Here is a 20,033-nt window from a genome sequence, read left to right as displayed (position 1 = left end):
GGGCAGTACCTGCAGGTCGGTGATAGAGGCGTTCAGCCTGTGCAGCCTGGCCCAGGCCACAGAGCTGGCGTTGATGCCACTCAGCTGCTCCCGGATGGCAGGGAGGAGGGCGCCGGCCCGCTCCAGGTCGTCCAGGAGCAGGACCACACAGTGGTCACACACTGTAGGCAGGGGGCAGGTGGGTGCGGGGTGAGGGGGGCAGGGAGGGCAGGGGCCAGCAGGGAGTCACAGGGGCGTCAGCATGGTAGAGATGGTCACTGGGGCTCACAGAGATATAACAGGGGTACTGAGCTGGGCTGAGGGTGATGAGGTGAGTGGGAGGTCAGAGGTTAGCATGGGGGTCTCAGGATCAACAGGAGGACAGTTATGGGGTCTCAGAAAAGAGAGAGAGAGCTAGGGCCAGAGGGCTGCTCTGGAAGTCGAGATTAATGTCAGGGTCACCAGGTCAGCAGGGGGCTGGGACCTGCACTGCCCCAGGGCAGGGTGAGCAAGGTGTGTTCCGGTGGCCAGGGCAGTGGGCAGGGCAGGAACACACCTTCACAGTGCACGCCGTGGCCCCCAGGTCCTCCTGGCACGGGCACCTGGTGCTGGTGGCTGCAGGTCTCACAGCGTTCCCCACTGAGCCCAGGAGGGCACGTGCAGCGGCCTGTGTGCAGGTCACAGTGGCCCCCCTGGCACTGGCAGCCTTGGGTAGGAGGAGTGGGAGAGGCAGGGTGAATAGCTGGCTGAGGACCCTGGGGGTACTCGCCATCCCAAGGTACCCCGCCTGCTCGCACTCACGCCTGCAGCCCTGCTCGGGGAGCCCCCAGTGGCCGGGGGCACACTCGCGACACTGGGGTCCCCCCGTCCCTGGCCGGCAGTGGCACTGCCCACTTTGGGGGTGGCATTCGGAACTCTCGGCGGCTGGTCCACAGGCGCATGGGCGGCAGCCCTCGCAGCCCTCGAAGCCAAAGTGTCCTTCCTGGGGACACAGACTGCAGTCACGGCTCTGCCCAGCCCTCAAAATCCACCTTCCTTCAGCCCTGGAGCCATGAGGCCCCGCCCACACAAAGCCCCTCCCCTCCAACCGGGCCCCACCCACAACAAGCCCTGCCCCTATCACCCTGAGCCCCACCCACAAACTCCACCCCTCCTACCAAGCCCTGCCCCTATATCAAGGTCCCGCCCCTCCCAGGCAGTGCTACCTGACAGCGGTCACATCGCAGCCCAGTCACACCGGCCTTGCAGAGGCAGCGTCCACTGTGAGGGTCACAGGCCTCTGTCCCGCATGGGGAGCAGTCACATCCTGCAGAAAGTCACCCTGGGAAATCACCCTAGCTTCTTCCTAGCCCTCGGAAGCCCTTACTAGGCTCCTACTCCACATGTACCTTCTTCCTGCCCCAAAGGAAGCCCCCAGACACTTACTTTTCACCGCCTCCCTGCTCCATCCAGGTCCAGACCACACAGCTGCCTACTCACTGTCCCACTGTGCCCAACTTCGCTGCAGCCCAGGCTCAGCCCCAGAGGAACCCTTTGGGGAGCCCTGCCAGAGTCCTCCTGGGAACCCCCACCCTCAGGAGAGGCCAGAGTCTCCAAACAACCTCTGGCCTGGCCATGGGGGTGCCTGGTCGTGAGCTCGGGTGCCCTGGTCAGGTCCACACCATCCATGCTGGCCTCGGCCCAGGACATGGGGAGGACACCCCTCATCCCTGACCTCCCCGCTTACGGGTGCAGTTGCCGGGCAGTAGGGCGTTGCCATAGAAGCCAGGGGCGCAGCTCTCGCAGCGGGGCCCGGTGGTGTGGCGCAGGCAGCCGCGGCAGGCGCCTGTTAGGGGGTCGCAGTCGCTGAAGAGCATGTTGGGGTCACCGTTCCCGCTACAGTCACAGGGCTGGCACGAGCTGCCCAGCACCAGGGGGTTCCCGAAGAAGCCCGGTGCACACCTGGGGCGGGAGGTGTGGTCAGTGGGCGGTGCTGGCTCAGGCACTCAGTGCCCTGGGCCCCTCAAACAGACCCTGCCCCACTCAGGCACTGCCACCCAGCTCACCGCTCACAAGAGGCCCCAGCGTAGCCGGGTTTGCAGAGACACTGGGTGCGGCCCCCTCTCAGGATGCAGCCTGTCGCAAAGCTGCAAAGATGGAAGTGGTCATCACACACTGGCATTCTCTGGGCAAGCACCTGTGTACTCAGGCCAGGCCGGGCATCAGATGCTGGGGTCCCCACCTCATGGGCCCATCTGGCTGCACTGGCCTCTACAGAGGGCAGTGTTGATTCAACCAGGTGTGGGGCTAGTATTCCGTTCTGGGTCTATAAAGACTTTGGGCCACCAACCAACAGTCGGGACCCGGGATGGCTGGCTCAGCTTACTTGTTGGAAGGCACGGCCAGGGGGCAGGGGCAGCTGATGCAGGGGGCTGCAGGGTCCTCGGACCCAGTGCGCACGAAGCCGGCCTGGCAGCGCTCACAGTGGTCACCCTCAGTGTTGTGCTGGCAGCCCTGGGCAGAGGGAACAGTTCAGCACCCACAGTGGAGGCCTCACTCCCACCAGCTCCATCCCCAGCCCTGCAGGGTCTGTGCCCAGGGCATCCACCCCTGCCTAGACCTCAGCATACCCACAACCACGGACCCAAAGGTGCCCTGGCCTTCCCTACTCTATGCCTTTGGTGCCTGCTTCCCACCCGCCACAGGGCTCCACTTACTACACAGACGCCTGAGCCAGGGAGGCAGCGGTCTGAGTGGCCGTGGCACTGACAGGGGATGCAGCGACCCAGGAAGAGACCTTTGATGTCCCGGTAATAGCCAGGGGCGCACTCCTGGAGTGGGTGGGCACTGGCGGTCAGGGAAGGAGGCAGGGCCAGCCTGACGTGGGGGCAGAGCAGGGACCGTGCTCACAGGTCAGCCCTAGGGGTCCTGACCTTGACGGGCTGAAGGCACGAAGTCAGAGCGCACAAAGCCACACAGAGGCCCTGGCTCAGGGCACCCCCAACCCCCATTCTCCTCTAGACACTTCCAAGTGAGTGGAGGAATGCCCCACAGGTGAGATGGGGAGGAGGTGAAGTGGATGCTGTCTGGGTGAACTGTGGATGTAAGATGAACTGGGCCCTAAATGAGTGAAGACCAGCTAGGGCACACAGGGGCCAGGCAGGAAGCAGCTGACAGTGGATGAGCAGATGGTCGAAAAAGCAGCCGGCTCAGCCTGAGGCGGGAAGGCTGGCTGCTAGCAGGGTGGTGCCCAGGAGGTATAAGAAGAGAAGTGGGGTGAGATGGAGACAGAGGCCAAGTGTGGATGCTCGGGGACATGCGGGCCAGGGAGGGGGACCACTTGGCCCTGGTGCCCACCTCCACTGCCTCACCTGGCACGAGTCCCCACGGTAGTTGGCAGGGCACATGCATAGCTCCACATTGCTGGCTGGAGGGCCCCCACCCATCTCACTGGCCACCTCCAGCGCCACCCTGCGCAGGGAGACGGCCGAGGAGGCCTGCGAGAAGAGGGCACGGATATGCAGCTGCTCCAGGCCAGCTAGCACCATCATGAGCTCCTCGCGGGACACAGCACTGTGGGTCTCCATGTGTCGGAAGTTCCCCTGCATAACCATGACAGGGATCGCTGTGGTGGCCACAAGAGGGCACAGCAGGAGCCCAGGACAGACCCTCCCGTGGGGGCGGGGGCACTCAGAGCACATGAGGTGAGGTGGGGGACATGTGGTACAGGTGAGTGACTCCTGACCTGAGAGACAAAGACAACTCACAAAAACACTGACTGCAAACACAAAGCATCGACTGGAGCATACTGAGGATAAGACTTCTAAGATCCTGAAGGGATCTGAGAAAAAGACGCACAGGCTACAGACGGAGAGCAGACAGCACAGCTCTGAAGTCGGGACACAGGCTGAGCATCAGGAATGACACAACCCCACCAGAAAAGAAACAGGTAAAAAAGACAGGAGTGGGCAGTGTGCAGAGGGAACAAGGGCAGCGCATTGGAGGAGCTGACCCATCCTGCTCCGCGACGCTGTTCTATATCACAGGGAGCAGGCCCTGCAGCCCTGGGGACCAGGGACGACCGCTCACCTCCACCAGCTGCAGCTCCCCATGGTGAACGTCGCCAGGCGCTGGGTACACCGGCTCCAGGAACGTGATGCTCATCTGGTTGCCCTGGAGAGGCAGGTGGGCGGATGAGGGCCAGGAAGCTGGCTGACCACAGTCTCAGCTTGGCTGTGTCCACTGCCCACCCCCCCAAGATCCCCTGGTTGGCCACCTGTAGCACCACATCTGGCCTGCTTTCCATGGGGTTGAACACGTCCCCGCGCTGGGTCTCCGAGTGCAGTTCGTAGCGGAGGGTCCCACCATAGGACGACACCTGGAGGCCAGACAGAGAGATGCGACTTGGCCAGACTCAGGCCAGGGGCCCGGAGTCAATCGACAGCAGTGGTTCTGGGCACCCTGGGGCTGGTGTACGGGTGGGGCCGGGCACCCTCACAGAGCCTCCTCCCTCCCTGCTTGCCCTCAGCCTCCAGGAGGCCCTGGATCCTCTCGAGGTGCCCTCCCAGGGGACACTTGGCTACTCACCCGGTCCCCCAGGTAGGAGGGTGGGGCCTGCCAGTACAGCTCAGGGATGGCCTCGGGCACACGCTGCAGGTCTGCGCGAAGCATCAGCGGCTCCTGCCGCTCGTGGGGTACCACCTGCCGGTCACCACTCAGCAGCGTCCAGCCCTCCATGTCCACGAACTGTGGGGCACACAGATGGGTCACACAGGCTCATGTTCAACATCCACGCGGGCTGATGTGTCCCTGCCTGCCTGCCTACACACCTCACGACGGGCATAGGTTGAGCTCCGGCAGCGGTCAGTGGCCCCAAAGCAGAAGCAGCGGGTGCAGCCTTTGGGGCTGGCAGCATCCAGTGAGAATGTCCCCAGGCGGCACTGGTCACACCTCGGGCCCTGAACGTTCTCCTGAGGGAGGGAGGGCACGGCAGGGCAGGATAGTCAGCCATGTGCAGGGGGTCCAGCCAGTGTTGCCTGTCACCCTGCAACTGGGCTGGCTGTCCCAAAGTATTCCAGGAGGCCCCAGCCTCCCAGAGAGGATGAACTTCAGCTGACAAAACAAGATGAGGGATGGGGTGAGGAGCAGGCCGGGCCAGTGGACCCCTCACCTTGCAGTAGCACTGGCCTGTGAGGGGGTCACACATGCCGGGCGCAGAGCCTGCCTCGTGGCAGTCACAGGGGCGGCAGCTGGGGAAGCCGTGGAACCCGGGAGCACAGGTGTCACAGCGGCGTCCGGCCACGTTGGGTCTGCACCTGCCATGAGAGGTCAGGAGCTGGCTGGGCCTCCCTCCACCTGCCCTTCATATAGAGACGGGACCAGAGGTGTCCCCCCACCATAGTGATGAACCCTCAAGAGCCAGAGGGGAGGGCGCTGCTGAGCCCCAGGAGACCCTTCCAGGCAGAGATGGAGTCAGGGCTTGCTGGCAGGGGATCCGGGACTGCTCCAAGGCCACAGAGACCCCCAGCGCAGGTACTCACTTGCACTGGCCACTGTCCACATCGCAGGTGGGGTCCATGAGCTCCTGGACACCAGGCCCCGAGCAGTTACACTCCTCACAGCCCACCAGGGGATGGCAGCCAAAGGTCTGGGGCTGGCAGACGAGGCAGTCTGGCGGGATGGTGCGTGGCGGGCAGATGCACTGGCCTGTGAGCTCGTCACAGAGGCGGCCGCTGCAGTCACAGGCTGTGGGTGCGGGCACAGCCCCCAGTCAGCAGGCCCGATGGTGGCCCTGAACGTGGGGTGGGGAGCGAGGCCACCCTACCCCAGCCTGGATCCACCCACTCCAGGCCCCAAGTCCCAGGCAGCTCCTCTGATGTGAAGTCAGGTGCTCAAAACTGCTGTCCGGTCCCCAGGACCTCCCAGACAACAGCACAAGGCCCGACTCTCGCAGACAGGAGGGGGCAGCGCTAGTCCACCAGCTTCGGAACATTCTCCTGACCACTGTTGCCTGGCAGGAACCCCTGGGCACTCCCGGGACTGGGGTACTCACGCCTGCAATTGGGGAAGCCCCAGTAGCCAGTGGCACAGCGGGAGCAGTCGCGGCCGATGACGTGGGCACGGCAGGGACACTGGCCCCCAAAAGGCTCACATGTGGGGCCCATGGCGCCCACCTCGTGGCAGCCGCACGGCCGAGCCCCATTGTTGTAGAAGAGCGAGAGGGAGGTGGCGGCGCTGCGGCAGAAGGCAGATGAGCTGGAGGGGCTGGGGAAGAGGAGGAGGTGAGGCCAGCTGCCAGCCAGCCACACCTCTGCACACCCCCACCCCCAGCCCCGAGCCCTGCCCACCTGATCTGGTAACCGTGGGTGGCGCACTGGCTGATGAAGTCGTAGGACTTGTCCAGGGGCTCCTCCCGCAGGTAGCTGGAGCTATAGGCTTCCGCGGGAACTACCAGTACGTACTCCTAGAGCATCAAGGCCCGGTCACCTCCCGTGGCCCCAGCGCTTCTCTCCAGTAGGCCAGCATCCGGCCAGATAACGTCATACCCTGTCCTGGGCCCTAGCGAGGCTGCCAGGTTATGGGTCCCTCCCTTGGTCACTCAGAGGGGAGGCCGGCCTTTGCCAAACAGAAGCTCAGGAACAGGTCATGAAGAGGTAATTGGGTTCCTGGTGCCCCCATCCCTTTCTGCCAGACACCCCCGTCTCCTTCCAGGCCTCCTCCTCCAAGAAGGCTACTCTGACCAGCAGGGCCCCCAGGAGCTGGTGGGTGTCATCTTGGCTCATGGACCTCCAGGGCCTCTCAAGATGGGCCTGGAGGTCCCCAGACGCTGCTGCCCTGGCACTGGGCTCAGAGTCGCCTGTAAAGAGCAGGGGACACGCCCTGGCAGGGTAACCTCTAATGGTATGATGGGTGGAGGACAGACACCAGCCTCCGACTCACCAGCCAGAGCCACCGGCCCTCAGGCACACGCACGGTCACAGTGAGTTCACTGTCAGTCACGTCCAGGATGGCCCGGCCCTCGCATACCACCAGCGTGCGGCAGCCATAGCCATGCGGGCAGAAGCTGGCATTGGCGTGGCCTGGAGGCGAGAAACAGTCGGTCAACACCCACCACATGCAGACCGCCCCTGCCCCACGGCCTTGTCCAGGGACCCCTGCAGTTGCCACGGAGGAGGGGGCACCCACGGGCAGCACGTGCCACTGTGGACTGTGCATCTGTGAACAAGACACGGATGTGTGACCCATCCAGAGGCCCAAAGGCCGGGCACACTCGTGCAACATGAATTGGCAGTGGTCATGTGCAAGGGCCGGTGAGATGCAGGTCTCTGGGCCCCACAGAGCAGAAGGGAACAAATACACATGGACATGTGTCCCCAGGGAGCCCTCAGTCACCCTGGCACGTGGTGGGGGAGTTCTGAGTTACCACACAGACGTGAGGGGCAGGGGCTGCACCTGATATGGGCTGGGGCACCCCGTTTGAAAACCGAGGGCAGGACAAGGTGTGTGGCCCTGTCACTCACAGCTAGGGATGGGCCCCCGCTTTGTGGCCACGTGAGCTGTGGACCCAGCTGCACCCCATCCACGTCCTGTATAGGCCGTGTGGAGCCCTGACAGCCCTCTCGCCCAGGGGTCCACCTTCTCTGCTCACCCTGCCAGACGCGGCCCCCGTTGATGAGGACCTCCACAGCAAAGGTCGGGTGAGCGGGCTGGTAGCAGTGCAGCAGGAAGGCGTAGCGGCCCAGGGCGGGCACATGGGTGGTGAAGACCACAGTGCCCTGCGGGGAGAGGCTCTGGTGAGCCCACACCAGGAGGGGCGGTGTGCCCACGAGGCTACGAGTCCTGGCCGGGCCCTCACCTGGGGGTGGCGCAGCAGCGTGGGCTCCGCATCGGGGTCCGCAGCAGTGGGGGGGCGGGGCTGGGGCCCAGGTGGGGGTGCGCCCGGTGTCAGCTCCTGTGAGTGGGTCAGCGGGAGGCCGGGCGGCAGCGGCAGCACCTGGCAGTCTCTGAGGAGCACGGGCTGGGGCGGTTTCGGGAAGCGGGAGGGCAGGCAGGCGGCACTGGGGCAGGGGATACACCGGTGAGCTCCCGTGTCCCCGAAACCACCCTGCCACCCCCGCCAGGCCCCCAGCCCCACTACCTGCTGGGGCTAAAGGCACCATGACTGCTGATGCAGTGGACTCGGGGCTCCACGAACTCTGAGCTGAAGGTGTCCGTGGGTACCAGGGTGACGCTGTGCTGTGGGCAGCAGATAGTGTGGGTGCGAAGGCAGGTGAAACTCAGCTACACCTGCCCAGGCTGGCCCGGCTCTTGGCACTGAGCCCCTGATCCCCACTCAGCCTGCCTCTCCTCTGGCCACACAGACCCCAGCCCTCGACCGAGGTTTCTGGGCCCTGGAGTGCCTTCCAGCCCCACCCAACCCCAGGCCACACCTCCTCTTCCTGCGCCCTCCCCACCATCCGTGGTCACAGGGCAGGACTCAGCACAGGCAGGTGCTCTGCAAGCCAGGGCTCGTGAGCAGGCGTCTCCGCCCTGTACTGTCCCCAAGGTGTAGAAACACGTGTGACAAGTATGGTAAAACACGACATCACAGTGTGTCTAGAAAAACCCTAAACAGAGGAGAGAGAAGACTGCGAGACTACAGCGACAGCTCAGTCCACCCCGACATGGCGTCGGCAGAGAAGACAGCACACCCGTGTGATTCCCGTATGGCAGGTTCCAGAAGAGGCACACTAGGCGCACAACCAGTGTCCAGGGTGACCACGGGCAGGGGGGCCGAGGGGCATCTGGGGTGGGGCTGTCTTGCCTCCTGGCCTGGGTACTGCGGGAAAATCGTGCTTGGGTGGTGGGTATAGCTCCATGGGAAGTTTACAGCGACCCAGCCCAGGACTGCAGGGCTGTGTGTGTGTGAGGAAGGAATCACAGGGGTTCCAGCATCAAAAACTTAGGAGGAAGCTATGTGACATGAGTCACTCAGCAACGTGGAAGAGACACACAGACTCTGGAAAGAGGAACGAGACACGGCAGATGGGGTGTGGGACTGTGGTTTTCGTTGCAAGTCTTTTCAATATTTGAAGCTTTTATAAAATCTGCACATATTACTCTTATAAAACTGTTAAAGCCTAGGGAAACATAATGATGAAACTGTGTAATACTCTGATGAGAAATATTGTCATCTATTTCGTCACTTACTGAACAAACACATATGCTTGGTTCTGGGCATCAAACTAAGGGTTAACACTGCACAGAGTTTAGTGATGCAGAACAGGCCTGCAAACCCAAGTTAACCTTGGGATTTAGTTTCCAACTCTGTGAGGAGGACACAGAAGCAAGTTACTTCGATGCTAGTGAGTCCCAAGCTTCAGGACCTAAGACGATCACACGGTGTGGCATTTTTGTAAATTATACCAAAAAGCAGCCTTTCATTAAGATTGTTCTTTCTGGGCTTCCCTAGTGGCTCAGTGGTAACGAAGCTGCTTGCCACCCTGATTTGGAAAGATCCCATATGCTGCAGGGCAACTAAGCCCGTGGACACAACTACGGAGACCACACTCCGCAACTGCTGAAGCGAAGCCCACACACCCTAGAGCCTGTGCTCTGCAACAAGAGAAGCCACTGCGGGGAGAAGTCCACGCCCCACAACAAAGAGTCGCCCCCGCTCGCGGCAACTAGAGAAAGCAGGCACCGCCGAAAATAAATTAAAAATATACAAAGGTATTTCTTTCTACCCTGGTTCCAACTCATCATAGTTCCCCTTAACTGACTACAGGCATTCTTTATAAATAAATACACGTTTCACACCCACAGGAAAAAACCTGCAGGGGAGGGGTTCTGGAAGAACCTGGACTCAGCACAAGCTGAGGGCGGTGCCTGCAATGGGCATCCAGGCTCACCACACTCTACTTCTGCGCATGTTTAAATCTTTGGAAAGATGGAGCTCTGCAGTGGGGTCCCGGAGCCCATGCAGGTGAGGGGTCGGGGCCTTACCAGGAAGAACCGTGCCTGCTCAGCTGTGACCCGGATGCTGGCCTCCGTGTCCAGGTGGAAGACAGCCAGGTGGCGCTGGGCATCCAGGGCGGTGCCTCGGCACAGGGTGCTGGGGGGGTGGGCAGGGGTGGTTAGTGGGGTCCTGAACCCAGCCCCAGTGGCCCCCATACCCTCAGCGCGCACCCTCTACCCGCTCCCTACACACCTGTATGGGCAGGGGTGGAGGGTGAGCACCCCCTGCTGGGGGGCCCTCTGGGGGGTGTGCACTGCCACATCCACCTCCTGGCGGGCGTCCTCGTTGGCATACTCCACCACCAGGGCATAGGGGCCTGGCTGCGGCACTGCCACCTGAAGCTGGACGTCCACCTGGGGGGATAGGGCAATGTGAGGCCCCACCCCAGGCCCCTCCAAGAGAACAGGGTGCTCCCAAACATGGCCCTTCCCACGCTCTGTGCCCAGAGCCTTGTCCTCCCATCTCAGGGCCTGTGTGCCCACCACTCCTGCTGCTGGAGGCACGCCTCTTGTGGCCACTCGACCTTCCAGCCTGTGCTCACTCTGAGTCTCCCCTGCCCATCGTGGCCCACCAGCCTCGTCACTGTAGAGTGTCTGGTGCCTGAAGTGAACCAAGGATCTGCCACCCCCTCATGATAAGCTGGAGCACTGGGCCACCCTCACCCCATTTACAGCTGAGGTCCCAGGCACTGACTCTAAAGGTCAAAATCCAGAAGGCAGCAAGCACTGCCTGAGCCACTATCTGTGCCATGCCTGCGTCTCTTTTGCCCTGTACCCATGTCCCTTCTGCAACACGGACCCTCATCCTCCAGGCCAAGGGCACGCCTCCCCAGGGCTTGATCCTACTTGTCCCCAAGGGGCCCCAGGGACACGCACATCAGTGCCCCAGCAGACAACAAGCGGCGGGTGTGCAGGGCTGAGCTGCTCCATGGGGCAGGGCCGGGGTAGGCTGTTGTCATGGCGACACAGGGCATTGGGCCCAGCAGTAGAGGGGAAGCCGTCCAGGGGTAGGTGGGTGTAGAGCAGGCAGCTGGTTGGGGACACACAGTCTGGTCAGCACAGGGCAGGTGGCCTGGGCACCGGGAGGAGCAGGTCTACCCCAGCCCCGCCAGACTGGCCCTCACTTGTCTCCAGAGCGCTGGGCGTTTGGCTGGAACGTGCAGGGCTCGGTCACTCTCAGCTGTAGCAGGGCCGCCTCATAGTAGGCACTAGGCAGCAGAACCACATAGTCCTTGGGGGGAGGGGGGAGGTTAGGTGTTGTGGCCCCTGCCTCGGGCCCCACCCCAGCCCTCTCAGCCCTGCCTCACCAGAAGCACCCCCTCGGCCTCCACGAGCAGGGTCCAGGCGCCAGGGTTCAGCACGAAGGGCTCCCCCAGGCCCCTCTGGGGCACAGTGACAAAGGCAGGCTCGGTGCTGGGTGGGAAGGCCACGGGCTGGCTCTGCTCTGTGCCTGGGGGTGGGGACAGTGTGCTTTCTGGACGCAGGGGTAAGACGGCCACTGCAGGCCACGGTCACCAAACCCCCAGGGTCAGGAGAGGCCTGGCCTCCCCACCCACACATGGGGATGTGGTGGGAGCTGGGTGGGGAGGGGGGGATGTGGCGGGAGCTGGGTGGGGAGGGGGCAGCCCCAGCACTCACAATTGGGACATGTGGTGAATTTGCCCTGGTCTCGCATGGAAACCCGCCCGCTCACACTCGTGGGCCCACGGTTGACGTAACGGAAGACGAGCCGGAAGAGGTCAGGGGAGGTCAGGTTCAGCTTCGCCACGATCCTGGGCTGCAGTGGGGTTGGAGGGCACAGAAAGTCAGGGTGGCCCCTCCTGGTCATGCTCAGCCCACATCCATGAGCTCAGAGGCCCGCCCACCCTCTGCTAGCCATCATGCCAGGAACACCGAACCCGCACCTGGATGGGTGTCATCTGTGCATAGCCCCTCCAGCTGAAGTTCTCGAACTCCAGGGGGTTGAAGCCGAAGCGGACAGCGTGGCCCTCAGGCGTGGCCGCCTCCTCTAGCTCCAGGCGCAGGTGGTGTAAGTCAGGGAGATAGTGGTCCTGAGCAGGCCTGGCCACAGCAGGGGCGGTCAGGGTTGCACAGGTACTGGCCCTGCACCGCACACCGGAGTCCCCAGGGAGAAGCCAGTGGACAAACTGCTGCCCCAGCCCAGCTGGGGCACGGTACCCACTCGCTGCAGGTGGAGCCCTGGGTGTTGGGGCGGCACATGCAGGCACCCGTCCTCAGCTCACAGCTCTGCCCCAGCGCTCCGCCAACATCACACCGGCAGCCTGCAATGGGGGAGCGAGTGAGTGAGGCCCAGCCCCACGGCCTCCATGCTCCTCCCGCAGCCCCCGGCTCAGGACTCCTCTCCGTCCACCCTCCATCAAGGGTGACCCAGGCTGAGAAGACGAGTGTTACCGCCACCAGGACCTGCCCGGGGCTCTGGACAGCAGAGGGTCAGGATTCGGGGCAAGGGCCCTGGGATTGGTGAGTGACGCCTGCCAGGGTATGGGACGGAGGGAGAAGGATGGGGTGAAATCTGCAGCCCCTCCACACCAGCACAGGTCTGGTCAGGCACCCAAAGTGGCTCAGTGAGTGCCATGTGACACCCAGACCCTGGCTGGCCCTTGTCCCATGTGTCCCTCCTTGGGCCTCTGCCTCCCCGGCACGTGGTCCAAGGGCCAAGCAGTGGGCCTTACTACGGCAGCCGAAGTAGTCAGCCTGGTCCAGCCCGAAGAAGCCGTCCTTGCAGGCCGCGCAGGTCTGGCCACACACGTGTGGCTTGCAGAAGCACTGGCCGTTGCCCTGGAGGCCGAGGGAGAAGCTGGGACCAGGCCTGGGAGGGTCCCTACACTCTGTTCCCATGGCCCCAGCATCTCTGCCCTCAGACTTACCGGCTGGCACTGGGCAGCCCCACCCAGCGTGCCCCTGGGATCACAGTTGCAGCCTGGGGGAGAGGCAGAGCAGGGCTGAGAGTGGGACGAGGGGCAGGAGGGCTGGACTCCATCCCCACCCTGGCCACTGTGGAGCCAGCCCTCCCCTCCGCAGGGTCTCCCCTAGTACCCTAACACCACTCCAGGCAGACTCACGGGTACAGCCCTCAGGGTTGCTAGGACTCAGCCCCCAGAATCCAGGTTTACAGCGGTCGCAGCTTGGCCCCTCCACGTGAGCCCGGCATGTACAGGGGGCCTGTGCCTGGGAGAGGATGAGACTGAGGGTCAGAGCAGGTCCTTGCCCTCCTAGCACAAACCCTCAGCCCTGGAGCCTGGCCCCATCTCCAGCATCACCCAGCCAGGGCACCAAATGGGCTCTGAGGTTGCCATGGCAACTGAGCAGGTGAGTGATGGTTTCTAGAAGTGAAGGCCTCAGCACCAGAGGGCTGCCCTGGGCTCACCTCGGGAGGGACACGGTCAGCTGGGGCCAGGCCAGCGGGATGGCAGGAGCCAGCTGTGGAGAGAGGCCCAAGCCACAGTCATTACTCAGCCACTGACCCTGACGGCCGAGGGCTTCCCCAGGCCTGGCCAGGACCTGAGGCCCCATGGGAGCCGGCACACATGCCTTCCACATGTATGAACAGGCAAGAAACCACGCATGCCTTCATGCCCTAGTCCCCATAGCTGTGAAGGCATGTGCTCTCCCCCATCACACAGCTGTGAACACACAATGAGCACTCACTCGCACAAAGCACATAAACAAGCATGAATAAAGACAGCACGTGACCACATGCGCAACACATGGACAGTCACGTGAATGCAGCGCGTGAACAGAGAGCACACAGTGCACTGCAACAGTCGTGGGAACACGCAGCACATCACACACACACACACACACACACACACACACACACACACACACGGGGCCAGCCCCACCTTCGCAATAGGGGAAGTCGTATGCCCCAGGCACACACATGTCGCACCGCAGTCCCGTCACTCGCGGTCGGCAGCTGCACTGCCCGCTGCGGGGATCGCAGGCTGCGTGCAGGGAACCTTCGGGGGAGCACTGGCAGGCTAGAGAAGGGGGAGGAGGGGGTGTCAGCACGTGGAGAGCATGTGTCCTCCCCTCCCTGCCCCCATCCCCTCCCCCGACCAGGGCACTCACGAGCACAGTCGGGGAAGCCGTGGAAGCCGGGGCTGCACTCCTGGCAGGTGGCTCCCGCGTAGCCAGGACGGCAGCGGCATAGCCCGCCTGCCCCACATAGCTGGTCCACGGATCCCCGGGGGTCACAGGCGCAGGCTGCAGAGGACTTGGGGTCATGCTCTGGGCGCCTGCGGTGGCCCTCCCCCCTGCCCAGAGCCCCACCAAAGCCACCCGCTCACCGTGGCACTCGGGATAGCCGTGGTAGCCCAGGCGGCAGCGGTCACAGTGGGCGCCGTTGAACTCTGGCCGGCACAGGCAGCGGCCAGTGGCGTCACAACCCTCAGGGAGGGTCCCCACGGGGCTGCAGCCACACACTGCAGACGGAGAGTGCAGGGGCCCTGAGCCGGCAGCCCAGACCCAACCCCACTCCCGCCTGCCCGCTGGGGGTGCCGTACTCACACTGGCAGAGGGGGAAGTGGAAGTAGCCGGGGGCACAGCGGTCACACGCGGCCCCCTCGAAGCCTGTCCGGCACATGCACTGGCCTGAGTCACGGTCACAGGTTCCGTCCACCACACCAGGGCTGGAGCACTGGCAGGCTGCAGGGAGGAGGAGGTCACAGAGGGGCCGGGCTCCTGGGCCCTGCGAGGGGATGCTGCCAGGGCCAGGGCTGGACTCACGCTGGCAGCCTGGGCCGTAGAAGCCAGGGGCGCAGAGCTCACAGTGGGTGCCCTGGAAGTTGGGTTTGCACACACAGTGTCCCACCTGCGGGTCCTTCCGGCAGGCATTGCCCTGGGTCCCGGCGGCACTACAGTCACAGTCTGGAGGGGGACAGGGTGGGATGGGGGTCTCAGAGGCCCTGCAGCTGCCCCGCTCAAAACCTCCCTTCTCTACAGACTCCTTTCCTTGCCTTTTGACACTGCACTCATGCACAGTGAAAAAGACTTTAAAAAGGCCAACACGGGAAAGGGGATGTTTTAGGAAGACAGTGGCATGCAATGAAATCAGGAGCATTTTACATACACATAATTAGTTATTTATAATGTAGACACAAAGTCAACTGCAGGTGTTGACATAACCAGAGAAAAAGCAAAAACAAAATCTTAACAAAGCGGAAAGAAAATTCTACTCTTTATAAATAATTCTGGAGATTAGGAAGAAGGAAGAAAAAGTGTGCTAGATGTCTTAACTGATGCACAAAAAGGGACTAAAGCTATTTTTGTTACTGACATAAAATAAATTATGGTTCGTTGTTCAGTCGCTAAGTTGTGTCCGACTCTTTGCAACCCCATGAATTGCAGCATGCCAGGTTTCCCTGTCCTTCTCTGTCTCTTGGAGTTTGCCCAAACTCATGTCCATTGAGTTGGTGATGCCATTCAACCATCTCATCCTCTGTTGCCCCATTCTCCTCTTGCCCTCAATCTTTCCCGGCACCAGGGTCTTTTCCAGTGAGTCAGCAATTTACATCAGATGGCCAAAGTACTAAAGCTTCAGCTTCAGCTTCAGTCCTTCCAATGAATATTCAGGGTTGATGTCCTTTAGGATTGACTACTTTGATCTCCTTGCTGTCCAAAAGACTCCCAAGAGTCTTCTCCAGCACCACAATTCAAAAGCATCAATTCTTCAGTCCTCAGTCTTGATAATGATCCAACTCTCACACCCGTACATGACTACTAGAAAAACCAGAGTTTTGACTATATGGACTTTGGTCAGCAAAAGCTGTCTAGGGTTGTCATAGCTTTTCTTCCAAGGAGCAACTGTCTTTTAATTCTGTGATTGCAGTACAAAATAATGGTTCATTATTTGTCAAAACATAAAGGTAATCTTGGCCCAGACCAGAAGATAGAAACAGAACTTGCAAACCCTCAGAGAAGAAAACACAAACCAACCAAAACATGCTTTGCTGGTCAATCCAGCAAAAGTCAAGAAAGGAAAAATTTAAGCAGAATGAAAGAAATGATACAGTTGGGGCAGGGGCAAGCCTGAACTAATAGCAGCCACGGTCCCTCTGCCAGACCTCATCTCCTCTCATGAGACAAACCCAAAGGCATCGGTTTGACTCTTGAAGGAGAATCTGGTCACACACTTTTGAAAGAATGCACCTTGAACCAAGGACTTGGATAAGAAATAAAGAGATTCCAGAAGGGACTGCGTGTAGGGTGGTGAGCCCAGGCATGAGCATTAATCGAGACAAGGAAGGATGTTGTGTGTGGAAGAAATGGACTTGCCCCCCAAGAGATGCTGAAAACCCAAGGCTCTAAGAGGAGGATAAACACGGCCCAGAGGTACTGAAAACTAACTATTGAAATTGGGAGGGAAATGTGGCCAAACCACTGTCAAAGAGAGAAAGACTGAATACACTGTTCCCAGAACGTGACAAAAACTAAGAACAGAGTGGGTTTAAATAGCATAATTAACATGTCCTTTAATAAACGTATGTGTACAAATCTATTCCCACAGTGAACAACAGTTCCTGTCAAACATTCTTGGACAGTCTAAAAGGGGTCACATTCCAGGTGAGAAAGAAAACCTCAAAATCCAAAGATAAAAAGTAGAAATTTCCAGGCTACCAAATGCAACCACGGTGCAGTAAAACAGAACAGAACCATCAAAAGAAGGGACAGGATGGAAATCTAACCACCGGGAGTGACAGACACAGCTCTAACCAACTCGGGTGAAAAGGGAAACGAAAACTGAAATGATACACAGTTTAAAAGGAACAGCAGTGAGAACACAGCACATCAACTCTATGGGCTACACCCAGCCACAGCTACATTCTGAAGCAAATTCATAGCTTTACCCCTGGGTTTCTCAACCTTGGCACCAGTACCACTCTGTGCTGGATGACTTTGTGGGGGTGGGTCTGTCCTGTGCTCTGCAGGACATTAAGCATCATCCCTGGCCCCTATCCACTAGATGACCGTGGCATCCCCCAGTCATAATAACCAAAGATGTCTCCAGACATTTTCCTGCAGAATGAAAGCAGCCTTGCTTGAGGAAAAAATGCTCTAAACGTTTTGTGGATAATTAAGAGAAACTAAAAGTAATAATAATTCAAAAAACCATGAAAACGGTAGTAAGTCAAAAGAAAGCAGAAAAAGACAAATATTGTATGATCTCTCTTATATGTAGAATCTTAAAAAAAATACACACACACTGACTCTTTAAAAATACCCTGAGCTTGAGGATATAAAAAAAAGATTGATAATTGCCAGAGGCGGGGATTGGGAGTTGGGCAAAATGGGTGAAGGAGTCAAAAGATGCAAACTTCCAAATAAAATGTAAATAAGTCATGGGGATATGACCCACAGCATGGCAACAATAGTTAATAATAACGTACTGCATAATTGAAAGTAGCTAAGAGAGTAGATATTAAAAGTTCTCTGCCAAATTTTTTAAAAAAGTTCTCATCATGAGAAAAAAATTATAATTCTGTGTGGTGACAGGTGTTAACTAGACTTTCTGTGGTGATCATTTCACAATGTCTAGAAATACCTAACCTTTGCGTTACATACCTGAAATTAACATACTGATTTAGGATACCCCAACAAAAGAGAGAAGAGAGAAAGATCGATTTTAGCTCAAATTTTTCTATATTAGTAAGTAAAATCTCTCTCCCACACCAGAGAAAAACTCCAGCAGATCTTATCGATATAAACCTTAAGCTGCACTTCAAAAACACTAAAAAACTCAGCAAACTTCTGTCTCATGAAGGCAGGAAAGAAAAGAGAAACAGACAAAAGGAATGGAAGGAAATTTGAAAATCGCGTACAGAAGACTGTGTATAACTTTATGCCAACACCTTTTAAAATCCAAATGATAAAAACAAAATTTGCTAAGAAAACATAAGTAACCAAAACTGACTTAAGATGAGGTAGAAAATGAACTTGCAGAATAAAAGAAATTAAAACCATCACCTAAGATGTCCATGGTCTAATGAGATTCCCATGAAGAAAATAACAACAAGGGCAAATTACCCACTGGGAGAAAAGCATGTGAGTCGTGAGGCAGAGATACTACAGTCCACATGGAAAGAGCTTACAGCAGCAAATGGGTGAAAGGAACACTGAGCCACAACCTCAAAAGGGAAACTCACACGTGAAAACCACAGGAAGAGCCCAGAAACACGAGAGAAGATTCAGACTCAAACGAGGCAAAGAAATACGGCTAAGACCAAGGAAACACCAAATGCCATCAGGTCTAAGAGCCGGTGACAGGACACACCACTATCTTGAGCTGCTGTGAAAGGAAAATACTGGCCAATTCGACATTGCTAAGCCCCCAACCAGAAGGTGCACCCCAACTCCAGGAAAACTGAAGATTTCTGTAATAATGCATGTTGCCGTGCAGAGACAGAAGCATTCTGACATGAGTGACACGAATGATGCCACTCCACCCAGGCAGACGATTTTGCCAGGAGAGCAGTTTGGCAACGTGCAGCCAAAAATGTTTCAAAACCTTCTTCTAGGAAACTGTCCTGCAGAAATAGTTAATAATTCATGGAAAGCTTTAGCTGCAAGGATGTTTACTATGGTGTTATTTTTAAAAACTCTGGAAAGAACCTAAATTACCAAGAATTGAGAGTTGGTCAAACAAGAACTACATCTGTGTACATAACGTAGAGTGTGAAATGACGTGTTTACAGGATGGTGTGGGTGGAAAGCGCAATTACACAAAAGTGCAGACAGTGCACGTGGATGTTTATAAAAACACAGCACACATGCGGAGGGAGGAGGCAGTGTTTGCAGGAGCTGCAACTCTGGATAACTCTCTTTAACCTTCTGCTTTCCTATATTTTTTAAGGTTTCCTAGAATGAATATCTATTATTTGCACAAAATTAAAAGAACCAAAGAAAAAGTGAACAAAATGGAAATATCAGGTTGGTGAAAACGTAACTGCAGTTTGGGACCGTGAATTTTAAATCATTATAACCAGGCTCAAACACATCTTTATTAATGAAAACAGGAACCCTTACAATCAATACAAGTAAGTTTGCTTATTCCTATAGCAAGGAGATCCAACCAGTCCATTCTGAAGGAGATCAGCCCTGGGATTTCTTTGGAAGGGATGATGCAAAGGCTGAAACTCCAGTACTTTGGCCACCTCATGTGAAGACTTGACTCATTGGAAAAGACTCTGATGGTGGGAGGGATTGGGGGCAGGAGGAGAAGGGGACGACCGAGGATGAGATGGCTGGATGGCATCACTGATTCGACGGACGTGAGTCTGAGTGAACTCCGGGAGTTGGTGATGGACAGGGAGGCCCGGCGTGCTGCGATTCATTGGGTTGCGAAGAGTTGGACACGACTGAGCAACTGAACTGAACTGATAGCATAAAGATCTGTGCTTCAGGATTTGATGAACACTTGAAAAGCATTTTCTGCCTCCTGCTGGTTGTTGGAAGCGTTTTTCCCTGAAAAAAGTTGTCAAGATGCTTGAAAAAGTGGTAGTTGGTTAGCAAAAAGTCAGGTAAATATGGCAGATGAGACAAAACTCCTCAGTCCAATTCATTCAATTTCTGAAGTGCTGGTTGTGTGACGTGTGGTCGAGCGTTGTTGTGGAGAGGAATTGGACCCTCTCTGTTGACCAATGCCAGCTGCAGGCCTTGCAGTTCTCGGTGCATCTCATCGATCTGTTGAGCAAACTTCTCAGATGTAATGGTTCTGCTGGGATTCAAAGAAAACTAGAGTGGATCAGATTGGCAGAAGACCACCAGACAGCGACCATGACCTTTTTTGGTGCAAGTTTGGCTCTGGAGCTTCTTCTGGGTCCAACCACTGAACTAGCTGTCACTGGCTGTCGTATACAATCCACATTTGGTCTTACATCACATTCCGATGAAGAAATGGTTCGCTGTTGTTGCACAGACCAAGAGAAGACAATACTTAAAGATTTTTTTTACTTGTAGTCAGCTCATTAGGCACTGTCTTACTGAGCTTTTTCACATTTCCAATTTGCTTCAAATGCTGAACAACTGTAGAATGGTCAGCACTGAGTTAGCTGGCAACT

The 20,033-nt window shown here is 57.8% G+C and overlaps 1 protein-coding gene across 1 annotated transcript in view; it reads right to left on the bottom strand.

Annotated features, from left to right (window-relative positions):
* Nucleotides 1–20,033, bottom strand: part of LAMA5 (laminin subunit alpha 5) — a 52,122-nt gene that overhangs the window by 10,030 nt on the left and 22,059 nt on the right. The window contains 38 exon segments of the mRNA XM_068986788.1: nt 10–161; nt 536–685; nt 781–961; nt 1,185–1,285; nt 1,706–1,920; nt 2,025–2,105; nt 2,345–2,472; nt 2,676–2,789; nt 3,330–3,560; nt 4,048–4,131; nt 4,235–4,336; nt 4,546–4,704; nt 4,788–4,928; nt 5,129–5,273; nt 5,499–5,703; nt 6,011–6,222; nt 6,306–6,421; nt 6,898–7,037; nt 7,607–7,733; nt 7,814–8,015; nt 8,096–8,193; nt 9,943–10,051; nt 10,148–10,308; nt 10,831–10,984; nt 11,079–11,185; nt 11,262–11,404; nt 11,593–11,731; nt 11,859–12,015; nt 12,137–12,236; nt 12,648–12,753; nt 12,843–12,895; nt 13,038–13,143; nt 13,343–13,395; nt 13,818–13,955; nt 14,047–14,181; nt 14,265–14,399; nt 14,485–14,622; nt 14,704–14,844. Of these exon segments, the coding sequence (XP_068842889.1) occupies nt 10–161; nt 536–685; nt 781–961; nt 1,185–1,285; nt 1,706–1,920; nt 2,025–2,105; nt 2,345–2,472; nt 2,676–2,789; nt 3,330–3,560; nt 4,048–4,131; nt 4,235–4,336; nt 4,546–4,704; nt 4,788–4,928; nt 5,129–5,273; nt 5,499–5,703; nt 6,011–6,222; nt 6,306–6,421; nt 6,898–7,037; nt 7,607–7,733; nt 7,814–8,015; nt 8,096–8,193; nt 9,943–10,051; nt 10,148–10,308; nt 10,831–10,984; nt 11,079–11,185; nt 11,262–11,404; nt 11,593–11,731; nt 11,859–12,015; nt 12,137–12,236; nt 12,648–12,753; nt 12,843–12,895; nt 13,038–13,143; nt 13,343–13,395; nt 13,818–13,955; nt 14,047–14,181; nt 14,265–14,399; nt 14,485–14,622; nt 14,704–14,844 (5,159 nt within the window).

The sequence above is a fragment of the Capricornis sumatraensis genome, chromosome 15, assembly GCF_032405125.1.
Source record: "Capricornis sumatraensis isolate serow.1 chromosome 15, serow.2, whole genome shotgun sequence".
In the NCBI taxonomy this organism is placed as follows: domain Eukaryota; kingdom Metazoa; phylum Chordata; class Mammalia; order Artiodactyla; family Bovidae; genus Capricornis; species Capricornis sumatraensis.
The sequence above is the reverse complement of the archived record's forward strand: the minus strand, read 5'-3'. Positions and strand labels throughout refer to the sequence as shown.